Below are 22614 nucleotides of genomic sequence, written 5' to 3'. Positions count from 1 at the left end.
GCATTTCAGTGTGGCCCATGGCTCTTTCTCGGCCATCGATCTCTCTCTTTGCAGCCCCGGACTTGTCCCATCCCTCCACTGGCGAGTGCATCCTGACCTCTGTGGTAGTGACCATTTTCCCATCTATTTGTCACTGCCCCAGTGTCATTCTTCTGGGCGCCTGCCCCGCTGGGCTCTCCACAGGGCTGACTGGCCGGCTTTTACTTCTGCTACAACCATTGAGTCTCCCCCCCAAGGTGACATTGACGGGGTGGTCCGTGTCTTAACCACATCCATCATTTCGGCGGCCGAGGCTGCCATCCCCCGCTCTTCTGGACTCCCTCGGAGGAAGGCTGTACCCTGGTGGTCGCCGGAGATTGCTGAGGCTATTTGCGACCGTCGGCGGGCTCTCCAGCGTCATAGGCGGCACCCGTCTCTGGAGACTCTCATCGCCTTTAAGAGGCTCCGTGCCTTGGCCCGCCGTCTTATTGCACGGTGTAAGCAGGAGTGCTGGGAGCGGTATGTCTCCTCCTTGGGCTCCCGTGTCTCCCCCTCGCTCGTGTGGTCCCGGATCCGGCGGATTTATGGATACCAGACCCCTATGGGTGTACCTGGGCTCTCCTTGGACGGCGCTGTCTGCACGGACGCTGCCGCCATTGCTGAACAGCTTGCCGTGCACTTTGCGATGAGCTCGGCGACTGCATCTTATCCCCCCACCTTTCGCTCTCTAAAGGAGCGAGCTGAGCGGACGCAGTTCTCATTTCACACGCGTCGTTCTGAAAAATACAATGCTCCTTTCAGCGAGAGGGAATTCCTTGCTGCCCTCGCCGATTGCCCTGATACAGCACCAGGACCGGACTGCATCCACGCGCAGATGCTGAAGCATCTCTCCCGGGACTGCCAGAGACACATTCTCGCGGTATTTAACCGCATTTGGAGCGAAGGCATGTTCCCGTCGCAATGGCGAGAGGGTGTTATTGTCCCCATCTTGAAGCCCGGTGCGGACACACTGGCAGTGGACAGCTATCGTCCCATTACCCTCACCAACGTTTTGTGCAAATTGCTCGAACGTATGGTGGGGCGGCGTTTGTGTTGGGTCCTTGAGTCGCGCGGTCTCCTCGCTCCATCCCAGGGTGGCTTCCGTCGGGGCCGGTCTGCCACGGACAATTTGGTGCGGCTGGAATCTGCTATTCGTACGGCCTTTGCCCGACGTCAGCATCTCGTTGCTGTATTTTTCGATCTGCGGAAGGCATATGACACCACATGGAGGCATCACATCCTCGCCACGTTGTATGAGTGGGGTCTTCGTGGTCGGCTCCCGGCTTTTCTTCAAACCTTTCTATTGCACCGCTCTTTCCGGGTGCAAGTCGGTGCCGCCTCTAGTTCTTCTTATACACAGGAAAATGGGGTCCCGCAGGGCTCGGTGTTGAGTGTGTCCTTATTTCTAGTGGCCATTAATGGTCTGGCTGCAGCCGTGGGGTCGTCGGTGTCTCCTTCTTTGTATGCCGACGACTTCTGCATCTCCTTTAGCTCCACGACTACGGGAGTCGCCGAACGCAGGCTGCAGGTAGCCGTTCGGAAGGCAGCATCATGGGCTCTGACTCACGGTTTTCAGTTCTCTGCAGCCAAGACTCGAGTTATGCACTTCTGCAGGCGTCGGACGGTCCACCCTCATCCTGAACTTTACCTCGACGGCCACCTGCTTGAAGTGGTGGACACTTGCCGCTTCTTGGGACTCGTGTTTGATGCCCGGCTCACATGGGTTCCTCATATTACTCAGCTGAAGCAAAAATGCTGGCGGCACCTCAACGCCCTCCACTGCCTTAGCCACACGTCTTGGGGTGCGGATCGCTGCACGCTGCTGCGATTGTACAGAGCCCTTGTGCAGTCTCGGCTTGATTATGGGAGCCTGGCCTATGGGTCTGCATCACCCTCAGTGTTGAAGTTGTTAGACCCCATACACCACTGTGGGGTCCGGCTTGCAACTGGCACTTTTCGTACGAGCCCCGTGGATAGTCTACTGGTGGAGGCTGGGGTTCCCCCGATGCGGATTCGCCGCCATCGACTGCTCGCCGACTATGCTGTCCACGTGCATTGCTCGCCAGGCCATCCCAATCGTCGCCTGCTTTTCCCTGCCATGGTCCTCCATCTGCCCGAACGGCGACCTAGGTCTGGGCTTTCCGTCGCTGTCCGCGTTCAGTCCCTGCTGTCGGAATTGGGTTCATTCCCTTTTCCGCCTCCCTTCCGGGTCCGTGCACCTACGCCTCCCTGGTGTTTGTCCCGGCCGTCCGTCCGTCTGGACTTGGCACAGGGACCCAAGGACTCGGTTCCGCCTGTGGCCCTCCGTCACCATTTTCTTGCGCTCCTCGCCTCATTTTCGGACTGTGAGACTGTCTACACTGATGGTTCCCTGGTTGATGGTCGCACTGCCTACTCTTTTGCTCATGCTGCCCATGTTGAGCAGCGCTCCTTGCCGGCTGGCTGCAGTATTTTTACTGCAGAGCTGGTGGCCATATTGCGCGCTCTTGAGCATATGCGTTTCTGCTCAGGTAGGTCCATTGTGATCTGCAGTGACTCCCTGAGCAGCCTTCAGGCCATCGACCGCTGCTATCCCTCCTCTCCTCTGGTGTCCTCCATTCAGGAGTCTGTTTCCGCCATTGCCCGTTCTGGTCGTTCGGTGGTCTTGGTTTGGACGCCCGGTCATGTTGGCATCCCAGGGAACGAACGTGTAGACAGGCTGGCCAAAGGGGCGATCGACGCCCCGGCTTTGGAGATCGGCCTTACGGCTCGCGACCAGCAGCTGGTGTTGCGCCGTAAGCTGATTGGGATGTGGGCTGCTGAGTGGCGTGGCATGACAGCCCCGAATAAACTGCGGGCTGTCAAGGGGACGACCGATGTGTGGCGTTCCTCCCTGCGGGCTTCTCGCAGGGACTCGGTAGTCCTGTGTTGGCTGTGCATCGGCCATACATACCTGACGCACGGCCATCTGTTGCGTCAGGAGGATCCCCCCTTGTGTCGGTGTGGGTCCCGGCTGACGGTCGGCCACATTTTGCTGGAGTGTCCTCGACTGCGCACACTCCGGCAATCTTTTAATCTCCCGGGCACTTTGGCTTTGGTTTTATCGGACGATGCCTCCATGGCTGACAATGTTTTACATTTTATCCGTAGTAGTCCTTTTTATGGTTCGATTTAGGGAGGTCCTGCGCCTTTCCCTTTCTGTGTCTTTTGTCCTTGAGTCTGTTGCTGTTCTGGTGTGCCGTCAGATGGTTGACTCTTTCCCTTTTTTTTTTCTCGTGGTCAGTCAACCAGTCTCCGGCCATCCTCCTTTCTTCTGTTTCTTTCTGTCTGGTGTTCCTCTGTCCTGTTCTTGTCTGTAGTGTTTGTTGCTGCATTTGTGTTCTTTTAGCGCCTGGGGGGACGTCTCCTCCCCCTTTGGTTTTTACCTGCTCCGTAGATTTTCGGCTCGCATGATTTTGGAATGGGGGACTGATGACCTTCGCTGTTTAGTCCCCCTTAAACGTCCCAACAACCACCACCACCACCATCATCAGACATCCATGGAGGATCCCGTTTACCTAGATTCTTACTCTCAGTCCCTAGTACCTCTAGAGAAATTTTTGTAAGTGCTTTCTTAATATTTTCATATTACACTTCAACATTGTCATCTTCTGGAATTGCTTTTAGTTCATTTTCTGATCTACGTTGAAATAAATCCTTGATACTGAACTGCTTCAGGAGAAAGAGCTTATACCTTGCCTGCTCTAATTTCTCATGATTTCTGTGGTCAGCCACTTGTCCTGTTGTTGATGGTTTTTTTCCTAAATAGGTATGTCAACTTTGCTAAAACTAAGTAGTGATCAGACCCACAGTTGGCTCCCCACATGACTCAATAATCTTGAACTACCATTTCTGGCCCTTGCTTGGTAATGATGTAATCAATTATTGATTTCTACTGTAATGATGGTTTCTCCTATGTATATCTGCGGATATAAGTCCCATACTGCTCAGAGCCATTATCTGTGGATATCTTTATGTGAATAGTGTATGTTCAGAATTTTCGAGTCATATTGGTTACAGAATTTACAAGATTTTCTCCAGAACTATTAATGGCATTTCCTCCATATCTTCCTACTACTGCATCATTTACTTGTGAGCCAAACTTCCTCTCCTGCTAATCTCACTTCTTGGTGCTTTTTGACTTGGTTGAGTAGATGGTCTAATTTCTGGTAGAAATGGTCTTTGGTTTGCTGTGCCACATCGTCATTTGGTGCATAAACCCCTATTATAACTGTTTCAGTGCCATATAACTTGATGGTAATAGTGACAATTCTTTCGCATAAAAATGCATAGTCCCTGATGTAAGCGCTCCGAGCTTTGTTAATTAGAATGGAAACACCTGCTTTTGCTTGTTCATGTTTTACAACTCCAGACCAAAAATGGATGAAATTTCCGAAGTTCTCATTCCCTTGTCCCTTCTCTTTTGTTTAACTTTTCTTAATACAGTTTTTGTAATGTTTCACTGTTTCTGGATCATTACTCCTTCTAGCTGTAAGATACATTTCCCTTTTCTGTTTGCAAGATATTTTTATCCCTTCAGTAAGCCATGGCTTTTTAGATGGTTTATTACAAATATGTTTCACTGTTTTCTTAGGGAAACTTTTTGAATATACTTTCAAAGATATCATGAAATAGCTAAATTTTAAATTAGCCACATGTTCTCTGTGCACCTCATCCCAGTCTAACTGTTGCAAGCTTTCCCTAAAATTTTCAGTAATTAAATCGTTAATTGAATGCATTATTTCAGAAGAATGTTTTGCATTACTGCATGGAGCTATGTCATATACTGTAACTAGCTGTGCGTCATGATCAGACAGACCATTCTTAACAGAAAAAATTTTTATTTTATTAAATTTATATTGGTCTATATAAACATTATCTACCAGTGTGCTGCTTTCCTGTACCACCTATGTAGGAAAATCAATAACTGATGTCATATTGAAGGAACCAAGTAATACTTCCAGGTCAAACTTTCTATCTGGCTCTTTCAGAAAATCTACATTGAAATCCTCACAAACAATAATTTGCTTCCCTGTGCCTAACAGATAGTACAACAAAGAATCCAAGCTTTTAAAAAATAGCTGAAAATTTTCCGATGGGGACCTGTACACAGCAACAATTATAAAAGTATATTTGGTTTAAGCTCACATGTACATGCTTCTATATGTTGCTCTACACGCATTTTTTAGTTTCTAAATTTTTCCCACAGTTACAGATTTTAACATATGCAGCAACTCCTCCTCTCTCCATAGTATCTCTACTTACATGTGCTGAAAGCTTATATCCGCCTACCATTTAACTTTTCTGTATCTGTGACTAAATGATTGTCAGACAGGCATAATACATCTATTCCACCCTCGGTTTCTAAATCTTCTAAACAAACAAGAAGCTCGTCTAATTTGTTTTTTAATCTCCTGATATTCTTATGCAATATACTAACATTATTTTTCACTGTGCTTACATGAGAATCTTGTGACATACTAACATTATTTTTCATTGTACTTCTATGACAATCTTGTGATATTTTAACATCTCTAGTACCTACGTTTTTGAGCTTCTCATTACACTTAATTTCGTTCAATGTTGAATCACTGTACACTGATCTTAGCCTAAAAAAGAGGTACTCCGGTGAGTTTCAGTACGCACATTCCCCCCCCCCCCCCCCTCCTCCCCTCCTCCAAAGATTTTGTTATCATGCCAACCAATTTACCCTTCCTTTTCCTACTGAGATGCAGGCTATGTCTTGTGAAGTCCCACCTATCAATACAGGAACCAAACCTATGCCTAACAAAGTAGTTGCCTGAAGCAGCTGACCTAGCTCCATATTTACCCTCCTCACAGAGCTGTTCAGTTGGGGCAAATTGTACTGCATGAAAACAGAAACCAAGCCAACAATTGTATGGTTCGTTGCAATTGCTATTTTTACCATATCACATTCAATATTGTGAACCTGATCTCTACCAATACTGTTTCCTGCTCCACCCACTACCATAATATGATCCTGCTTTGTAAAATTCTTGCACAGTGATCCTACATCCTCTATCACTTGGCTAAGACATGCACTAGACTTGAAAAAACTTGTGACCTTGTACCTGTCACCTAATTTTTTCCTGCAAGATCTGGCCCACACCTCTTCCATGACTACTACCTAACAGCAGAACTTTCCTCCTACTTTCTGATTTCTTTCAAATGCTTGGTTTCCTGATGAAAGTCTATTGAGTGTTGACTACACTTACATCTACCTGAGCCTCTTTCTTTGTTAATTGAGGTAGCAAGGCAAATCTATTCTCTGTGCCAATGATGAAACTGTTAGAAACTGTTCTCTTTCTGTGGCCCCTATTCCTTGCTACCACTTCCCACCGGTGTTCATCCTTCTCCCCTGTTAACCTAATCAGTTCTTCCCTAGCACTATCCAATTCAGCCTCAAGGGCTCTAATCTTCCCTTCCTGTTCAGCTCTTTTCCTATCCCTTGAACATACTCTGCAATACCATGGAAGAGATCTGTTTACTTCCACAATTCCCATGCCACTATGTTCCCCTCAATGTGACCATCTGTCTCAGCAGTTGCATAGAACCCCAGAACTAACTTTTCCACAGCAGCTCACACTTTTCACTCATTGTTGTTTACAATATTTTTACAAAATTTATCTAGGCAATAAAAGCTCACAAGAGTCACTAATTATGTGGAACAGTAATATACATGTGTACTGTTAATATAGTAACATAATGCACTTAAACTAACGTTAAAACTTAAAACTTGTATACCCGAAAAATTAGGCCCAAGATCATGTATGCTCAATCTGGACTTTACGTGTTTTGAAAGGAAATAAAAGATAGAATTTAAAACCTATAATTCCCCAAGTAGATATACCGCTACTAAATGTATGTGGAATGAAAACAACCTAAATTCTTCACTTAATACTGACACAAATGTCTTAAGTTTGTACGTAAACCTACGGCTAAATGTGGAAACCGGCCTATAGGTCCTTTTTTTTCTTAGATACTCTAAAATAAATGAAACCATCAATAGATAATATGAAATATACTCTAATTAACTTCCTTACAGTGTAATATTAACTTAAGTGACAGTTATTGTAGAATTAATGATATGAATATAATAGAGGGAAACTCTAGCCATAGCCGGTCCCAAGCCCGGTTGAAAAAGGAGGAGGGGGAGGAGTAACACCTCATAAAAAAACCTTGGTTCACCTGGCCCGAGTGATAGTACCTCGTGAGGGCCCCTTGCCAGGGACACGGTGAAGACCTCAACGGCAGTGAAGGCGGAGATGAAGATCATCGGTACGGCAGAACTAGCGGAAGAGGCAACCTTGCTTTTTGGGATACTATAAAAGCTATCGTCCAAGGTTATTTGGACAAAGGGCACGACGGTTCCACAGGTTAGTGGCGGTAACCCTACAGCGTCTGTTCCACATGTTAGTGGCGGCTGATCTATAAAACTCAGAAGTGGAACTCTGAGCTTAACCAGACTGAAATCTCAATTTCAGTCACAAACCCAGTCCAATTAAATCAACATGGATACAGCACCTTCAAAGACAAATTACCCCAGTGGGCCAAATCCCACGGTTGAAAAACCGCAAGTGGTCTATTCGGATTCTGGGGAGACCACAGAAGTGTGCATGGAGGTAAATCGGAGTACCTCAAAACCCCGTAATAACAAAATCAAACCAAAATCTAGAATTTGGCTAATGACATTTAATGTAAATTCTCTCTTAAAAATGGGAAAACTAAAAAACATCCTGGACAAATCCAGAGAACGTAAAATCAAAATTATTGCATTTCAGAAATCACGATATACAGATGAAAATCCTTTCGATTCGGAAGGATACAGGATATACAAAGGAAAACCTGGAAAACGAGCCATGGCAAATTGTCCACAATTTGGAACTGGATTTATAGTAGATACATCAGTACTTGATTGAATCGCAACTTTCAAACCTTACTCGGGTCGGCTCTCCACGATGACAATAAAATCAGCTAATAAGATATACACCCTAATCAATGGACATGCACCAACTAACATCACTAACAAAAACAAAATAGAAGAAGTAGAAGAATTTTGGAACCAGTTAGATAATATTCTCTTGTCAAAATCCTTATGGGCGATTTCAATGCACAAATCGGTAAAGAAAAGAAATATCGATATTGGGTAGGTAAATGGTCAGGGCATACACAGACCAACCGGAATGGCATGCAACTCATTGAAATCTTCAAAAACCATGACCTATTTTTCAATCAACATTTTTCAAGAAAAGAGCCTTGAAAACGAAAACTTGGATCTCACCTAATCCATTACTAGGTGAATATCAGTTGGATCATGTAATGATCTCCCGCGTAAATACAGTAGAAATCATGAAACTTAAAGTCCTTAATGGACTAGACCTAGATTCCGACCATTACCCAACAAAGTTCTCCCTAGATGTCATTCCAGAAAAAAGAAAATTCACTAAGAAATCTCCACACCGTAAATATGATGTACAAAAGATAAATGGCAATGAACAATTTACAAAAGAAACGCAAAATTTAAAACAATTGCAAGCAGGACTTTTAAATGCAGCTGAAACTGTAGCACCGCAAACAAGAACACGTAAACACCAATGGTGGACAGATGAGTGTGACCAACTGATAAATCTCAGACAACAGGCGTGGCAAAATTGGTTGTGCAACAAAAATCAAAAGACCCTGGAAGATCTCAAAGATACCAGGAAAACAGTCACAAAAGCAATACGAACAGTCCGTAAACAACATGAAGACAAAAAATTGCAAGACATAGAAAATGATTTCAAGAAAAACAATTCCCGAAATTTCTACAGAGTATTCAAACAAAAATTAACAAAGTAATCTCCTCCATCACTCCAGTTCAAAAATGACCATGGGGAAATTGCTCATACCAACACCGAAAACTGTGAAATTCTTGCAAAATACTTTTCTAACTTACTGAATTGTGGAAAGCCTGCAGAAAAATTTGAGTTCCATCGTACACAACGAAACCCAGACTCAAAGCCACCAAGTTTACAAGAGATTAAAGAGATAATTCAGTCACTGAAAAATAACAAAGCAACAGGAGAAGACCAAATCATCGCAGAATTATGGAAAAATGCAGGAGGAAATCATTGCAAAACTCAAAGAAATTATACATGAAATCTGGAAAACTGAAAAAATCCCCACAGATTGGAAGACTGCAATCATACATTCTCTGTACAAAAAAGGAAGTAAAACAGACCCCAACAACTATCGTGGAATCTCTTTACTGTCAATAACATACAAAATTCTGTCTAGAGCCCTACTAAACTGCGCAGAACCTCAGCTGGATTCAAAACTAGGCGAATACCAAGGTGGGTTCAGAAAAGGTCGATCTTGCGTAGAACAAATCCTTAACTTGAAAAACTCAGTGAAATATTTACATGGTACTTCAAACAAAAGTTATGTCATCACGTTTGTCAACTTTAAAAAAGCATATGACAGTATAGACCGAGAATCTCTTTTTGAAGTATTAGCAGAATTTGGACTAGATCAAAAGACAACAAACATCATAAAAGAAACACTCACGGAGACGAAATCCAAAGTAAAATTTATGGGAGAATTGAGCACAGAGTTTGAAATAGACACAGGAGTACGACAAGGGGATGTACTGTCCCCAGTGCTCTTCAATTGTGCTCTTGAAAAAGTTGTTAGAGAATGGAAAAAAGCAGGTACACCAGCACACAGACTGGGACCAAGACATAAGGGCATAGAATTACACTGTTTAGCATTTGCTGATGACATGGCACTGATCGCACAAGACATTACTGATGCACAGAAACAGCTAGAATTATTACAAGAACAGGCAGCTAAAATAGGATTACAAATTTCATTTGAAAAAATAAAATTTATGACTGACGTCAAAGATGCACCTTCTGATCTCAAAATTGGTAATAACTACATCTCTCGAGTAAAAGAATTTAAATATTTAGGTGAATGGATTGCAGAAACTTGTAATGAAAAGAAATCTGTCAGATCAAGAGTCCAGAAAATGGAGACGGCGTTTCAGTTAACAAAAAACATTTACAACAAAAAGAGTCTCTCGTGGAGCTGCAAAATACGACACTACACTACAGTAATTAGACCCGAAGCTCTCTACGCATCTGAGACACTAAACCTTCAACACAGAACACTAAAAGAGGAATTAGAAGTGAAAGAACATAAGATAATGAGGAAAATCCTAGGACCAAGAACTAAAGATGGGGTACATTATCCAAAACCCAATGCAGAAATATATAAAAATATCTCCAAAATAACAGACACAATGCGCATGAGACGAATCCAATTCATGGGGCACTTAGAAAGAATGGACTCAAACAGGTTAACTCACAAAATCCATACATTTTTAAAGAACAAAACTACAAGACCGAACTGGTACAAACAGACGGAAAAAGACCTGAGAGAATTAGGGTCTCCAAATCTACATGATAGAAATGAAATCAGAAAAATCACAAACACACGGGGTTTTGAGGAAGAAGAGAGAAAAACTAACCGACATACATGGTCTACGCAACGAAAGCTAGCCCATTCGTTGTTTATGAAGGAATACTGGGCGAAAAGGAAGGCCAACAAATGTTGGTTACGCGTGGTCCTAAGTGATCCATCCGCGAAGAAGAAGAAGAAGAAGAAGAGGGAAACATTCCACGCAGGAAAAATATGATGTGACTTACCATACGAAAGCGCTGGCAGGTCGATAGACACACAAACATACACACAAAATTCAAGCTTTCACAACCAACGGTTGCTTCATCAGGAAAGAGGGAAGGAGAGGAAAAGACGAAAGGATGTGGGTTTTAAGGGAGAGGGTAAGGAGTCATTCCAATCCCGGGAGCGGAAAAACTTACCTTAGGGGGAAAAAAGGACAGGTATATACTCGCGCACACACACACACACACACACACACACACACACACACACATCCATCCGTTCATACACAGACACAAGCAGACATTTGTAAAGCCCTTGTCGACGACATTTTCGTCCCTTTTTTCTCCTGGGTTAGGCCGTGCAAATGACTTTGAAGCTCATGTCACTCTCAAACCCACTGCTCGGCCTAAGTTTTCTTGGGCTCGGCCCATTCCTGTGGCCCTTCATGACCAGGTCAAACGGGAACTGGATTGTCTCATTGCTTCAGGGGTCTTGCTTCCTGTCACTTTCAGTGAGTGGTCCTCTCCTGTCGTTGTCATTGCTAAGCCAAATGGTTGACCTGTCAGAAGCTTATCATCAACTTCCTCTCGATGCTGCTTCCCGGCAGTTTCTGGTCCCTAACACGCCTTTCGGCCTCTATCAATACCAACGATTGCCATTCGGGGTTGCCAGCGCTCCTGCTCTCTTTCAGTGATTCTTAGAACAATTATTGCTCCCTGTCCCTGGGTGTATCAATTACATTGACGACATTGTTGTCACTGGCTCCACCACTGAAGAACATCTTCAGAATCTCCGCACACTTTTTCATGTCTTACAGATTGCCGGTCTTAAATGTAATCTTCAGAAATCACAATTTTTTCAGGCATCTATCACATACTTGGGGTTCCAACTCTCTCGGGATGGTATTCGTCCGCTTCAGCAAACTGTCGCTACGATCGATGCCCTTCCTCGCCTTACATCTGTTAAGAAACTGCAGGCCTTCTTGGGGAAAATAGCATACTACCACAGGTTTTTACCGTCTGCTGCTTTGGTGGCTCAGCCGTTGCATCGCCTGTTGCATAAAAACGTGCCTCTTCACTGGTCCGCGTCATGCAATGCGGCTTTCCAGAAATTGAAGACAATGCTGAAATAGGTCCCGTGCCTGGCTACTTATCGACCTGGCTAACATCTTGTTCTTGCCACGGACACCTCTCAATACGGGGTTGGTGCAGTCCTTGCGCACCGTTTTTCTGATGGTTCTGAACAACTCATTGCTTATGCCTCCAATACACTCACGGATGCACAACGTAAGTATTCTCAAATTGAAAAAGAAGCTTTGGCCATTATTTATGTTCTTCATAAGTTTCGTGTTTTTCTCTATGGATGCAAATTTCATCTTGTTACGGATCGCAAACCACTTGTTTCCTTGTTTCATCCATCAACATCACTTCCCGACAAGGCTGCTCACCGCCTCCAGCGTTGGGCTCTTTACTTGTCTCGTTTCAATTATGAGATTCATTTCCGGCTGACGGCTCAACATGCGAATGCTGATGCACTGTCACACCTTCCCATGGGTCCTGATCTTGCATTCGATAGGGACGAACTTTGGTGTTTCCACCTGGATGTTCCCGAGCAGCGGGTTGTGGATGGGTTCCCCATCACCGGGGACTGGCTGGCGGCTGCTACGGGTTCTGATCCTACCCTCTCCTAGGTTTTACGCTGTATTCAGAAGGGTTGGCCAGATCGTCCATCCGCAAAGACTTCTGATCCATATAGAACTACTACGCTTTCCGTTACCGCCTCAGGGCTAGGGATGGTGTTATCCTCCTTTCCACCGAAAATGCTTCACCGCGAGTTGTGGTACCTGCGTCTTTGCGTGCTTCGGTCTTGCGCCTCCTTCACCAAGGGCACTGGATGTCTCTCCCACAAAATCTCTGGCGCGCCGTCATGTGTACTGGCCCGGCATCGTCTCTGAAATCGCACACATGGTCGCTGCTAGCGGCCCTTGTGCGTCACAGGCTGCCGCCCCGAGGTCATCTTTGTCATCGTGGCCTTTGCGTGAGAAGCCCTGGGAGCGTATTCATGCTGACTTCGAGGTACCTTTTTTAGGTACTTATTGGATTCTCGTTATTGACGTCTACTCTAACTTTCCTTTCATTGTCCGTTGCACGTTGCCTACCACCGCGGCAACCAAAAATGCTCTAGCTCACATTTTCTCTTTGGAAGGCCTTCCCTCTACTCTTGTTACTGATAATGGTCTACAATTTGCCTCTTCCGATTATGCGGATTTTTGTGCCCGTCACGGCGTCATGCACGTCACGGCCCGTCCATTCCATCCACAGTCAAACGGTGAGGCTGAATGTCTGGCCCGCACATTTAAGGCTCAGATGAGGAAACTCCTGACTTCTTCTGCTGCTGATGATGCGCTTCTCCAATTTCTGCCTTCTTACTGTTTCACCCCCATGGGCGACCATAGCCCGGCTGAGCTCTTACATGGCCGACAGCCCCGCTCGCTACTTCATCTTCTGCGGCCTTCCACCTCACGGCCACGGATGCCTTCGCTTGGCCAGTTCACCCCCGGCGACCTTGTATGGATACGGGGATATGGCAGGTGGCCAAAATGGAGTCCTGGCCACATCTTATGACACTGTGGCCGATGCCTGTATGAAATCCAGATGGACATGGGTGTTGCAGTGCATCATTCGGACCAGCTTCGGCCTCGTGTGCCAGCATCGCCTGTTCCGGATGCCGCTACACCACCTTTGGCTCTACCTGACTCTCGGGATCCTGGAATCCCTTATTACTCACAACGCAGTCCTCTCACCATCATCTCGGTGCCAGCACAAGAACTGAAACTGACACCAACAGGAGACGTGCCCATGCAGGAACCAGATGACCACCATCTGTCGGAACAACTCTACTTGCCTCCTTCTCCTACGGACACGGACACATCGCCCATGTCTCCTGTTATAACAACCGGACTTGCCGCAACGGGCAGATTGGTGCACGGGGCCCCAGCAGATGCGACCACCACATCTCCTGTCATTTCGACCCATTATCATCGGGGACACTTCCGTCCGTACGGGAAGCCTCCTCCTTGAGACTTTACGGCCAGTCAAACAATACCTATGGATGTTGGCGAAGAGTTCTTGGGCTTCCAGCCGGGTGGCGGTGTCTTCAAACTGCAGTTTGAAGACACCGCCACCCGGCTGGAAGCCCAAGAACTCTTCGCCAGCTATATACGCCGGGAAAGCATACATTCACATTTAATACCTATGGACGTTAGCAATCTACAGGCCACCTCCATCAAGACATGTGAAAAAACTTCAAAGGGGGAAAAGTGTTGTGACTCACCGATCTTTCAAAGTGCCGCCGCGCAGTTACACGCATCCTCTACATGCGGCGCTGTCTGCCAGCCATGCAGCAGCAGCGCCACCTAAGCAGCCAGCCAGCCAGCGGCCTCTAGACTCGGACTCAGTTCTGATTTGACTGTTAAAGTGTACACACGTCTTACTTTGTTTACTTGATCTGTGACTTACATGTTTCGTGTCGTCCTTGAAATATATTTCTTCAACTTGAAGTTATAACAATGTCTTCCCTGAGAGCAATGATACCATGGTTAAATAGCATTTCAAGTAATCTCCATGGGCCACTACAAATATGAAATCTTAAAATTACCAAGGATGAGAAGAAATTACCTGTCAGTAGTAGGGAAAAGTCACTCATTGCAGTGTTAATTAACATATGCTTTACTTCATACACACACACACACACACACGAGCATCCACACATGGGCTCGTGCGTACATGCGCCCCCCTCCACACACACACACACACACACACACACACACACACACACACAGACACACACACACACACACCACACACACACATTCTATCCCTGCCTTTCTGATATTTTTCCCTTTTGGAAGTAGTATTTAGTTATTTTAATATTGTTTAACTCCATTTTAGAGTTTACATATTTTATGTCATATCATTTGATGAGGTGGACAAAATGTGGTATATTTTTAAAATGCAGAAATTTTCTAGTTTTTTGCTAACCATTTCTTGTGTATTTACAGAAATATTACTGTGTGTATTTGGTATGCTATCTCAATTACTAATTTGGACACCGATTGAAGACTGAAATTCCAAAAGGTTGACTAGAAGAACCAAACACTCCTCATGAATGGGCTGACATAATGTTGCTTTCCTCTTACTTTGGTACTTGTTCTTAATAAAGGAAAACAATGCTTTAAAATTGTGAAGTATTTTCTAAATTTTAATTTATTGTATTTTTTATTTTGCTTTTACTTACTAGGTTAACAAAATACATTTGGAATTAGCAACACAAATAACAGCAGATTTCCGTGATGCTTTTTCTGGTCCTAATGCCAAACATTTTGCACCTACTAAACAACTAGCAGAAGCTTGTCGAGTTGTGTCTGTTCTGGATCCAAAAGTGAAGTAAGTAACAGCTGTGTATGGTATATTAATTGTCAAAAATGCTCATATTTTTTTCTCTTTTTTAAACTTCGTGACATTTTGATATGTTTATCTTTATAAAGTTTGCTGTTATGTTGTGTGAAGAGTTATCTTGCTTTGATACAACTGCCGTCTCTTGACGAGGACACGGTGAGGACAGGGTAGGGCTGTTGGGAGGATTGAGGTGGGTGAGGAGAGTGGAAAAGTAGAGAAGTGGAGAAAGAGGCTGGAGGGTGCATTGATGGAATAGACGCCTGTGTAGTATTGGAATTGGTGCAGGGAAGGAGATAGGTAAGTGGACAGGGACTAACAAAGGCTGAGGCCAAGGGGCTGTGAGAATGTAGAATATACTGCTGAGAGAGTTCCCACCTGTGCAGCTTAAAAAATGTGGTGTTGGTGGAAAGGATCCAGATGGCACAGGCTACGAAGCAGTCTAAGAAGTGAAGCACATCATGTTGGGAAGCATATTCAGCAACCAAGTGTTCCAGCTGTCTCTTGGCCATAGTTTGTCGGTGGCCATTCATGTGGACAGACAGCTTGTTAGTTGCAATGCCCAAGTAGAAAACAGCACAGTGGTTGCAGCTTGGTTTGTAGATCTCATTTGGAAGCAGCCACATGATCTACAAACTAAGCTGTAAACACTGTGCTAGGCATGACAACTAATAAACTGTCTGTCCTTATGAATGGCCAAGAGACAGCTGGACCACCCAGTTACTGAAAATGCTGCCCATCATGATGCACTTCACCTTAGTGACTGCTTCTTAGCCTGCACCATCTGAATCCTTCCTGCCAGCATCAGTTTTCCGGGACTGGACCAGACTCTGAATGTGCCTCTCCAGCAGGGATACGACTTCCTCAAATCCTGCCCTGAAATGAGATCCACCCTTCATGAAATCCTCCCCGCTCCACCAAGAGTGTCGTTCCGCCGTCCACCTAACCTTCGTAACCTGTTAGTTCATCCCTATGAAATCCCCAAACCACCTTCCCTACCCTCTGGCTCCTATCCTTGTAACCGCCCCCGGTGTAAAACCTGTCCCATGCACCCTCCCACCACCACTTACTCCAGTCCTGTAACCCGGAAGGTGTACACGATCAAAGGCAGAGCCACATGTGAAAGCACCCACGTGATTTACCAACTGATCTGCCTACACTGTGATGCATTCTATGTGGGAATGACCAGCAACAAACTGTCCATTCACATGAATGGACACAGGCAGACAGTGTTTGTTGGTAATGAGGATCACCCTGTGGCTAAACATGCCTTGGTGCACGGCCAGCACATCTTGGCACAGTGTTACACCGCCCGGGTTATCTGGATACTTCCCACCAACACCAACCTATCCGAACTCCGGAGATGGGAACTTGCTCTTCAATATATCCTCTCTTCCAGTTACCCACCAGGCCTCAATCTCCGCTAATTTCAAGTTGCCGCCACTCATACCTCACCTGTCATTCAACATCATCTTTGCCTCTGCACTTCCGCCTCAACTGACATCTCTGCCCAAACTCTTTGTCTTTAAATATGTCTGCTTCTGTCTGTATATGTGTGGATGGATATGTGTGTGTGTGCGAGTGTATACCCGTCCTTTTTTCCCCCTAAGGTAAGTCTTTCTGCTCCCGGGATTGGAATGACTCCTTACCATCTCCCTTAAAACCCACTTCCTTTCGTCTTTCCCTCTCCTTCCCTCTTTCCTGATGAGGCAACAGTTTGTTGTGAAAGCTTGAATTTTGTGTGTATGTATGTGTCTGTTTGTGTTTCTATCGACCTGCCAGCACTTTCGTATGGTAAGTCACATCATCTTTGTTTTTAAATATATTTTTCCCGTGTGGAATGTTTCCCTCTATTATATTGAAGTGTATTATAAGATACATATAAATTATGATTATGAAAATTCTTTATTTATTTACTAATGTTAAAACTGACATAATTAAGCACACACATGTAATTTGTATAACAGCATAGCTTATAAAAAAAAATCAAAATAGGTGACATAGTAGTATAATTGAAAGTGTAAATTATAGTATGTTGGAGTAGCTGCTGCATTTCCTAGCAGACAATTTACACTTGGTTTTCACATAGCGTTTTTGTGCTCTATCTAGAGGTACTCCAAAGTATTTTGATGTTATACAGTGATTCAAAAGAATGCTGTCTCATGTCAATTGCAGATTCCTTGTTTCCTACATGTTCTGTAGGTAGGAGATGCAGTCTTCTGTTTTTAAAAGATCGAGCCTTAACTGGGGTGCTTTGTGTTATGAACAAAGTTTTATCAATGTTTCTGACTGTTTTCTGTCTACAGCCTCAAGTGTTTTTCAAGTTCATTGATTTGTCATTAAATGATGTTATCTGGTAAAAGTTGGCTCTTTGTGTGTGGTTTTATATGGATGGGAAACTGAACACTGCCTTTGCATAGCCCATTTCTTTTCTTTCCTCTCTTTGTTCCTCCTCATTGGCTATACTGTTACTGACAGTCAATAGAGAACTTTTGTATATTATTTCTTGGTTGGCGTGGAATCCTTCATAATCTTGTACACCGTGATTACAAGGAAATGACGACTTTTGGAAAAGGAGCTTGTCCAGGTATCACGAGTAGTTCAGTGAGCTTTGTCTTTCTTTCTGGTTTATTCCCTCTGGACATTCAAATAGCTGACACGGAAAAGAGAAGATTATGCAATTTATAGGATCACTTGAATGTTTCCCTGATTTAAGGATTGCTATAACTCTATTTTTCCCACATGTTTGTGGCACTTTCCAGGAGTAAATGATGATATTACATAAATTTAAGCCACCATTCTCTGGCCAGAGGCCCAAAATGTTTTATTTATTGTTGCAAGTATCGTCCTTACCTACTGCCTTTCCATTCTTGCATTTATTATTTTCCTTATTCATTTCTTCCATAGTAAATGGCCTTGAAAACACATAAGTTTGTCTGTTATTCTCCATTATGAAGTTTTGTTTTTTCTTCCATTAATTTTAAGATTTTCCTCTTATGAGGGACCAGCAAGTAATTTGATTAGGAGGTTGGTACAGTGTGGTGGTACCTTGTGTGGGTCATTGATAATATGCCTTAATTACTTCCAGGCTTTTTGGCCTCTTGGCCTCTTTGTCTGTTATTCTCCATTATGAAGTTTTGTTTTTTCTTCCACTGATTTTAAGATTTTCTTCTTATGAGGGACCAGCAAGTAATTTGATTAGGAGGTTGGTACAGTGTGGTGGTACCTTTCGTGGGTCATTGATAATATGCCTTAATTACTTTCAGGCTTTTTGGCCTCTTGTTGCAGTATCTGTTTTTGCCATCTTTATCTGTTGTCATTACCCACAGGTGGCAGCACTGTTTATTTGGTGGCAATGGTTTGTTGTAAAACAGATTATTAACACATTGCTTGTAGTAATGTGAAGTTTAGATTATTCCCAAGTAGCCATTTTTGAGTTATACTTTTTCCTAGACGGAACATTTTGCGGTCTAAAAGCAGGAAACACAGTCACATTATGGGTCTCTGTTGAGTCCTTACAATACCTTTTCAAATAGATTTCATATATTGATGAGATGCTGTTTCACAGAAAAGTGTAAAATCTGGACTGAAACCATGCTTTCATCTTCCACTGTTAAAAAAAGGAATGTGTTTGCTATGGTGTATGGGGGTCAGCTGATTACAATCTCCCTACTGTAAAGTAGATTCTTCGGTCTCACTATGTTGTGAGCAAGAGCATACATCGCACTGATTGTTAGACACCAGAAATGAAGGACACATTCAGTATATTTACATCATCAGTATTCTGAATGAATAACATACCTTTAGCGGTGAGGAATGACTACTCTTTTCATAATATTGTTACAAAGGACAAGATAAACATGTAGATGAAACCGATCATGGTTTGGAATTCTGGCAGCCAGAGAATGGCAAGAACAAAAATCAAGATTTAATGCAAGTCATTTCATGTTGATGGATTCTTCCATCACTTCATGGTAGAACTATTTTATATTTGACATTACAGCACGTGATGGGAGAGGGAACTGGGTGGTGGTTTTGAGAAGGCTGGAGCTGAGAGGAGAACCCCTCTCTGTCCCAACCTCCTCCTTACCCCCACCAGCCAGTTCCCTCTCCCATCATGTGCTGCTGCTCGCAGCCTGACCTCAGTAGCCAGAGGATGTGGTCATGTGCATGTGAGTTGTGTTTGCATGAGTGTGTGTGTCTTTTGTCTATTTTCAATGAAGGCATTGATGGCCGAAAGCTCACTTTCAGACAGTCTTTTTGCTGTGCCTATCTGCAACTCAGCACGTCTGCTGTATGGTGAGTTGCAACTATCCTTTTCATAATATTGTTACATTCCATCATGGATTTTCCATTGCGTGTCTTATTCTTTGGATAAATTTATTTATTTATTTAGTCAGCTTGTTACAGAGAATCAAGTTATTATATGAGTTTACCCTTTTGATATTTTTTTTTTTTTTTTTTTTTTTTTTTTTTTTTTTTTTTTTTTAGTATGTAGTACGGTATGTCAGTAAATAAGTGCCAAAATGGGGTAGAGCCAGTAATAATCAACATAACGTTTATTTTATTTTTCTATATATTCATCCTTTACATTCACTTATCCCATATCTTTACAAGCCATTGATAGCTGGTAGCAAAGAAGTCCTTTGGTTGCTGTCACACCCAATATGTAACCTCATCAGCTATGATATCATCGTTTTCAAAATGTCAACCACTCAAATGAAATTTTAGGGACTCATACAGGAGAAAGTCATCGACGGTTAAGTTAGGACTGTAGTGTGGATGTTCCAAGTGTTCCCAACATAATGCATGTAACAGCTCGTGCATTCGTCTTGCAGTGGGAGGATGGATATTGTCATCCAGAAGAATCAGTCCCTCTGTCTGGAGGCCAGGTCATTTGCAGCAAATAGCCTGTTGGAGTTCCCACAGAGTTGTACAGTATGTGGCTACTGTAAATAAGCCATTCATTTTCAGAGCTCTATATTTTATGAAGTATTACATGTACAAATACACTCCTAAGACAAAAAGAAAAAACAGACTCACAATGGGAGCAAGTAAGTTACATGTTAGCCCTACCTCTGGCCCTTATGCAAGCAGTTATTCAGTTTGGCATTGATTAAAAGAGTTGTTGGATGTCCTTCTGAGGGATATTGTGCCAAATTCTGTCCAGTTGCTGGCAGGAGGACTCTGCCCATAATACTTAAAAATTTGTCAATTGGGCAGAGATCCAGCAACCTTGCTGGCCAAGGTAAGATTTGGCAAGCACAAAGACAAGCAGTAGAAGCTCTCGCCTTATGTGGGCAGGCATTATCTTCTTGAAATGTAAGTCCAGGATGGCTTTCCATGAAGGACAACAAAACAAGGCATAATCAACATATGGCTGTGCTGTAAGGAAATGCACTGTTTATGACAACCAAAGGGGTTCTGCTATGAAAAGAAATGATGCCCCAAACCATCACTCCTGGTTGTCGGGCTGTATGGTGGGCAGTAGTCAGGTTGGTATCCCACCACTGCCTGGGGCATCTCATGGCATGTCTTCAGCCTGGAGTCTCATTGATTGGAGCAGAATTGTCTTCAGTGGTGAATCCCAACTTGGATTGCACCCAATCACCAGAACTTTCTGAACAATTTGGGTAAATCCTTCATGGTGCACCTCTTTCTTTTTTTGTCTTAAAGCTTGCATTGATACACAAATAAAACTGTAAACACCAAACTTTACATTTTGCACTCTACAAATGTTCTAAGAGAGTCCCTCTGGTCACACACACACACATTCAGGTGGTAGTCAAGTTCATTCCACACCTTATGTAACAACATCCTGTTAGTGATCACCACAGCAGCACTGATGCACTCTCTGAGCCGTTCCAGTGTTGTTGGCAGTGAGAGCACATAAACACAGCCTTTAATGTACCCTCAAAGCAAGTCAAAGGGCTTTAGCTCAGGTGACCTAGGAACCCAAGTCATCTTTGCCACTACATCCAGTGATGCAGAAGCTTGCCCTTTATGCACCGACCACCATCAGTGTTCCGATGAGGGATTGCCCTGTCGTGTAGGAAAATGAAATTCTTGGAACCAGTAGTCAGTTTAGGAAGCAGCCACAACTGGAACATATCAAGATAGGAGGTACCCATCACAGTCATCTCACAGAAGAAGAGCAGCCCATACGACTTTGTCGCAGACTCTACCTAGGACACATTAATCTTCAAATAATGGAAAATCCAGGATGGAATGTAACAATATTAAATACATTCTACGTTCCCATAAGCCTCCTGGCCTCAACTTTCGTTAGTCGTTGTCCTCACCCATCCATCCCCTTCCCTGTTCCCATTCCAGCACTACAAAGCCCTCATTCCACCATCGCACCCAGTCTTTTTTCTTCTCTTTATTCGCTACCTCCCCCCTCCACTCTTCTCCCCTACCCTCCATCTAACCTCACGACTGCATATAGCTGCCCTACCCTTCTTCCACCTTGTCCCTGTGCGTTCCGCGGCAGCACTTCTCAGTCCCCCACCCCTACCCTACTATCTCTCCCCTGCCCCACCCCAGCCTCCTCCAGCCCCACCGAGTCGCCACTCCCGTCTTGCAGTGTACTGCTGCTCGCAGTGTGGCTTCAGTTGCCAGAGACTGCAGTCGTGTGTGTGTGTGTGTGTGTGTGTGTGTGTGTGTGTGTGTGTGTGTGTGTGTCTGTGTGTCTGTGTGTCTGTCATCTATTTTCAACGAAGGCCTTGCTGGCCGAAAGTTTATTTGTGACAGTCTCTTTGTTGTGTGCATCACGACTCATCATCTCCGCTATATGGTGAGAAACATGAATCTTCAACAAATCTCGTTCATGTGCCACAACTTCATGAGGATTTTCATTGTGCCACACTTTCACATTGTGCTGATTAATCTTTCCAGATAAGCGGAAGGTTTGAAGAAAATGTTAAATGGGAGGTTGCTTCTTCACTGAATATCACCTTGGAGACAAAATGTGTGTTCTGCTTGTTGCATTGTGATACGAATTTGAAGGTACCAGTTGTAGTGGGATGCACAACGTGATCTCTGTGAGCTTACAGTTCTATTCATGCATCAGTCATATTTGTAGATCTGATACTTCGGAGAATACAAAACTTTGAAAATGATGAATCATTTATAGTAGCTCTGTAAAATGTGACATTCGTAGTCTCACCATGAGGCTGGAATTTTATCACTATAACCACTTGCATGTGCCAAACATTGCAAGCATAAATTTGTAGGCTGATGGAATGGTCTTGGACCTTTTTGTTGTTGGGGACTTGGTATGTTACCTTCCCATAGATGATCATTTGGTTACCAATTGAAATTGGTGAACCCTGTTACGGCTGATGCCATAAGGTCCTCTCTGTCCTCAGAGTACCAAATGAGGTGCTGCAAAGACAGATCCATTTTGTTCATTTGGCGTTTCTCTGACAACATGTGA

At 44.0% G+C, this 22614-nt stretch overlaps 1 protein-coding gene across 1 annotated transcript in view; it reads left to right on the top strand.

Moving 5' to 3' along the window:
* The window catches only part of LOC124712012 (vacuolar protein sorting-associated protein 53 homolog), a 180962-nt gene that overhangs the window by 36738 nt on the left and 121610 nt on the right, over window positions 1-22614 (top strand). The window contains exon 5 of the mRNA XM_047242304.1: window positions 15022-15167. Coding sequence (XP_047098260.1) covers window positions 15022-15167 — 146 coding nt within the window. The remainder of the gene's footprint in view (window positions 1-15021; window positions 15168-22614) is intronic.

Source organism: Schistocerca piceifrons, chromosome 8 (genome assembly GCF_021461385.2).
Source record: "Schistocerca piceifrons isolate TAMUIC-IGC-003096 chromosome 8, iqSchPice1.1, whole genome shotgun sequence".
Classification (NCBI taxonomy): Eukaryota; Metazoa; Arthropoda; class Insecta; order Orthoptera; family Acrididae; genus Schistocerca; species Schistocerca piceifrons.
This window is presented reverse-complemented; position numbering and strand designations above follow the sequence as displayed.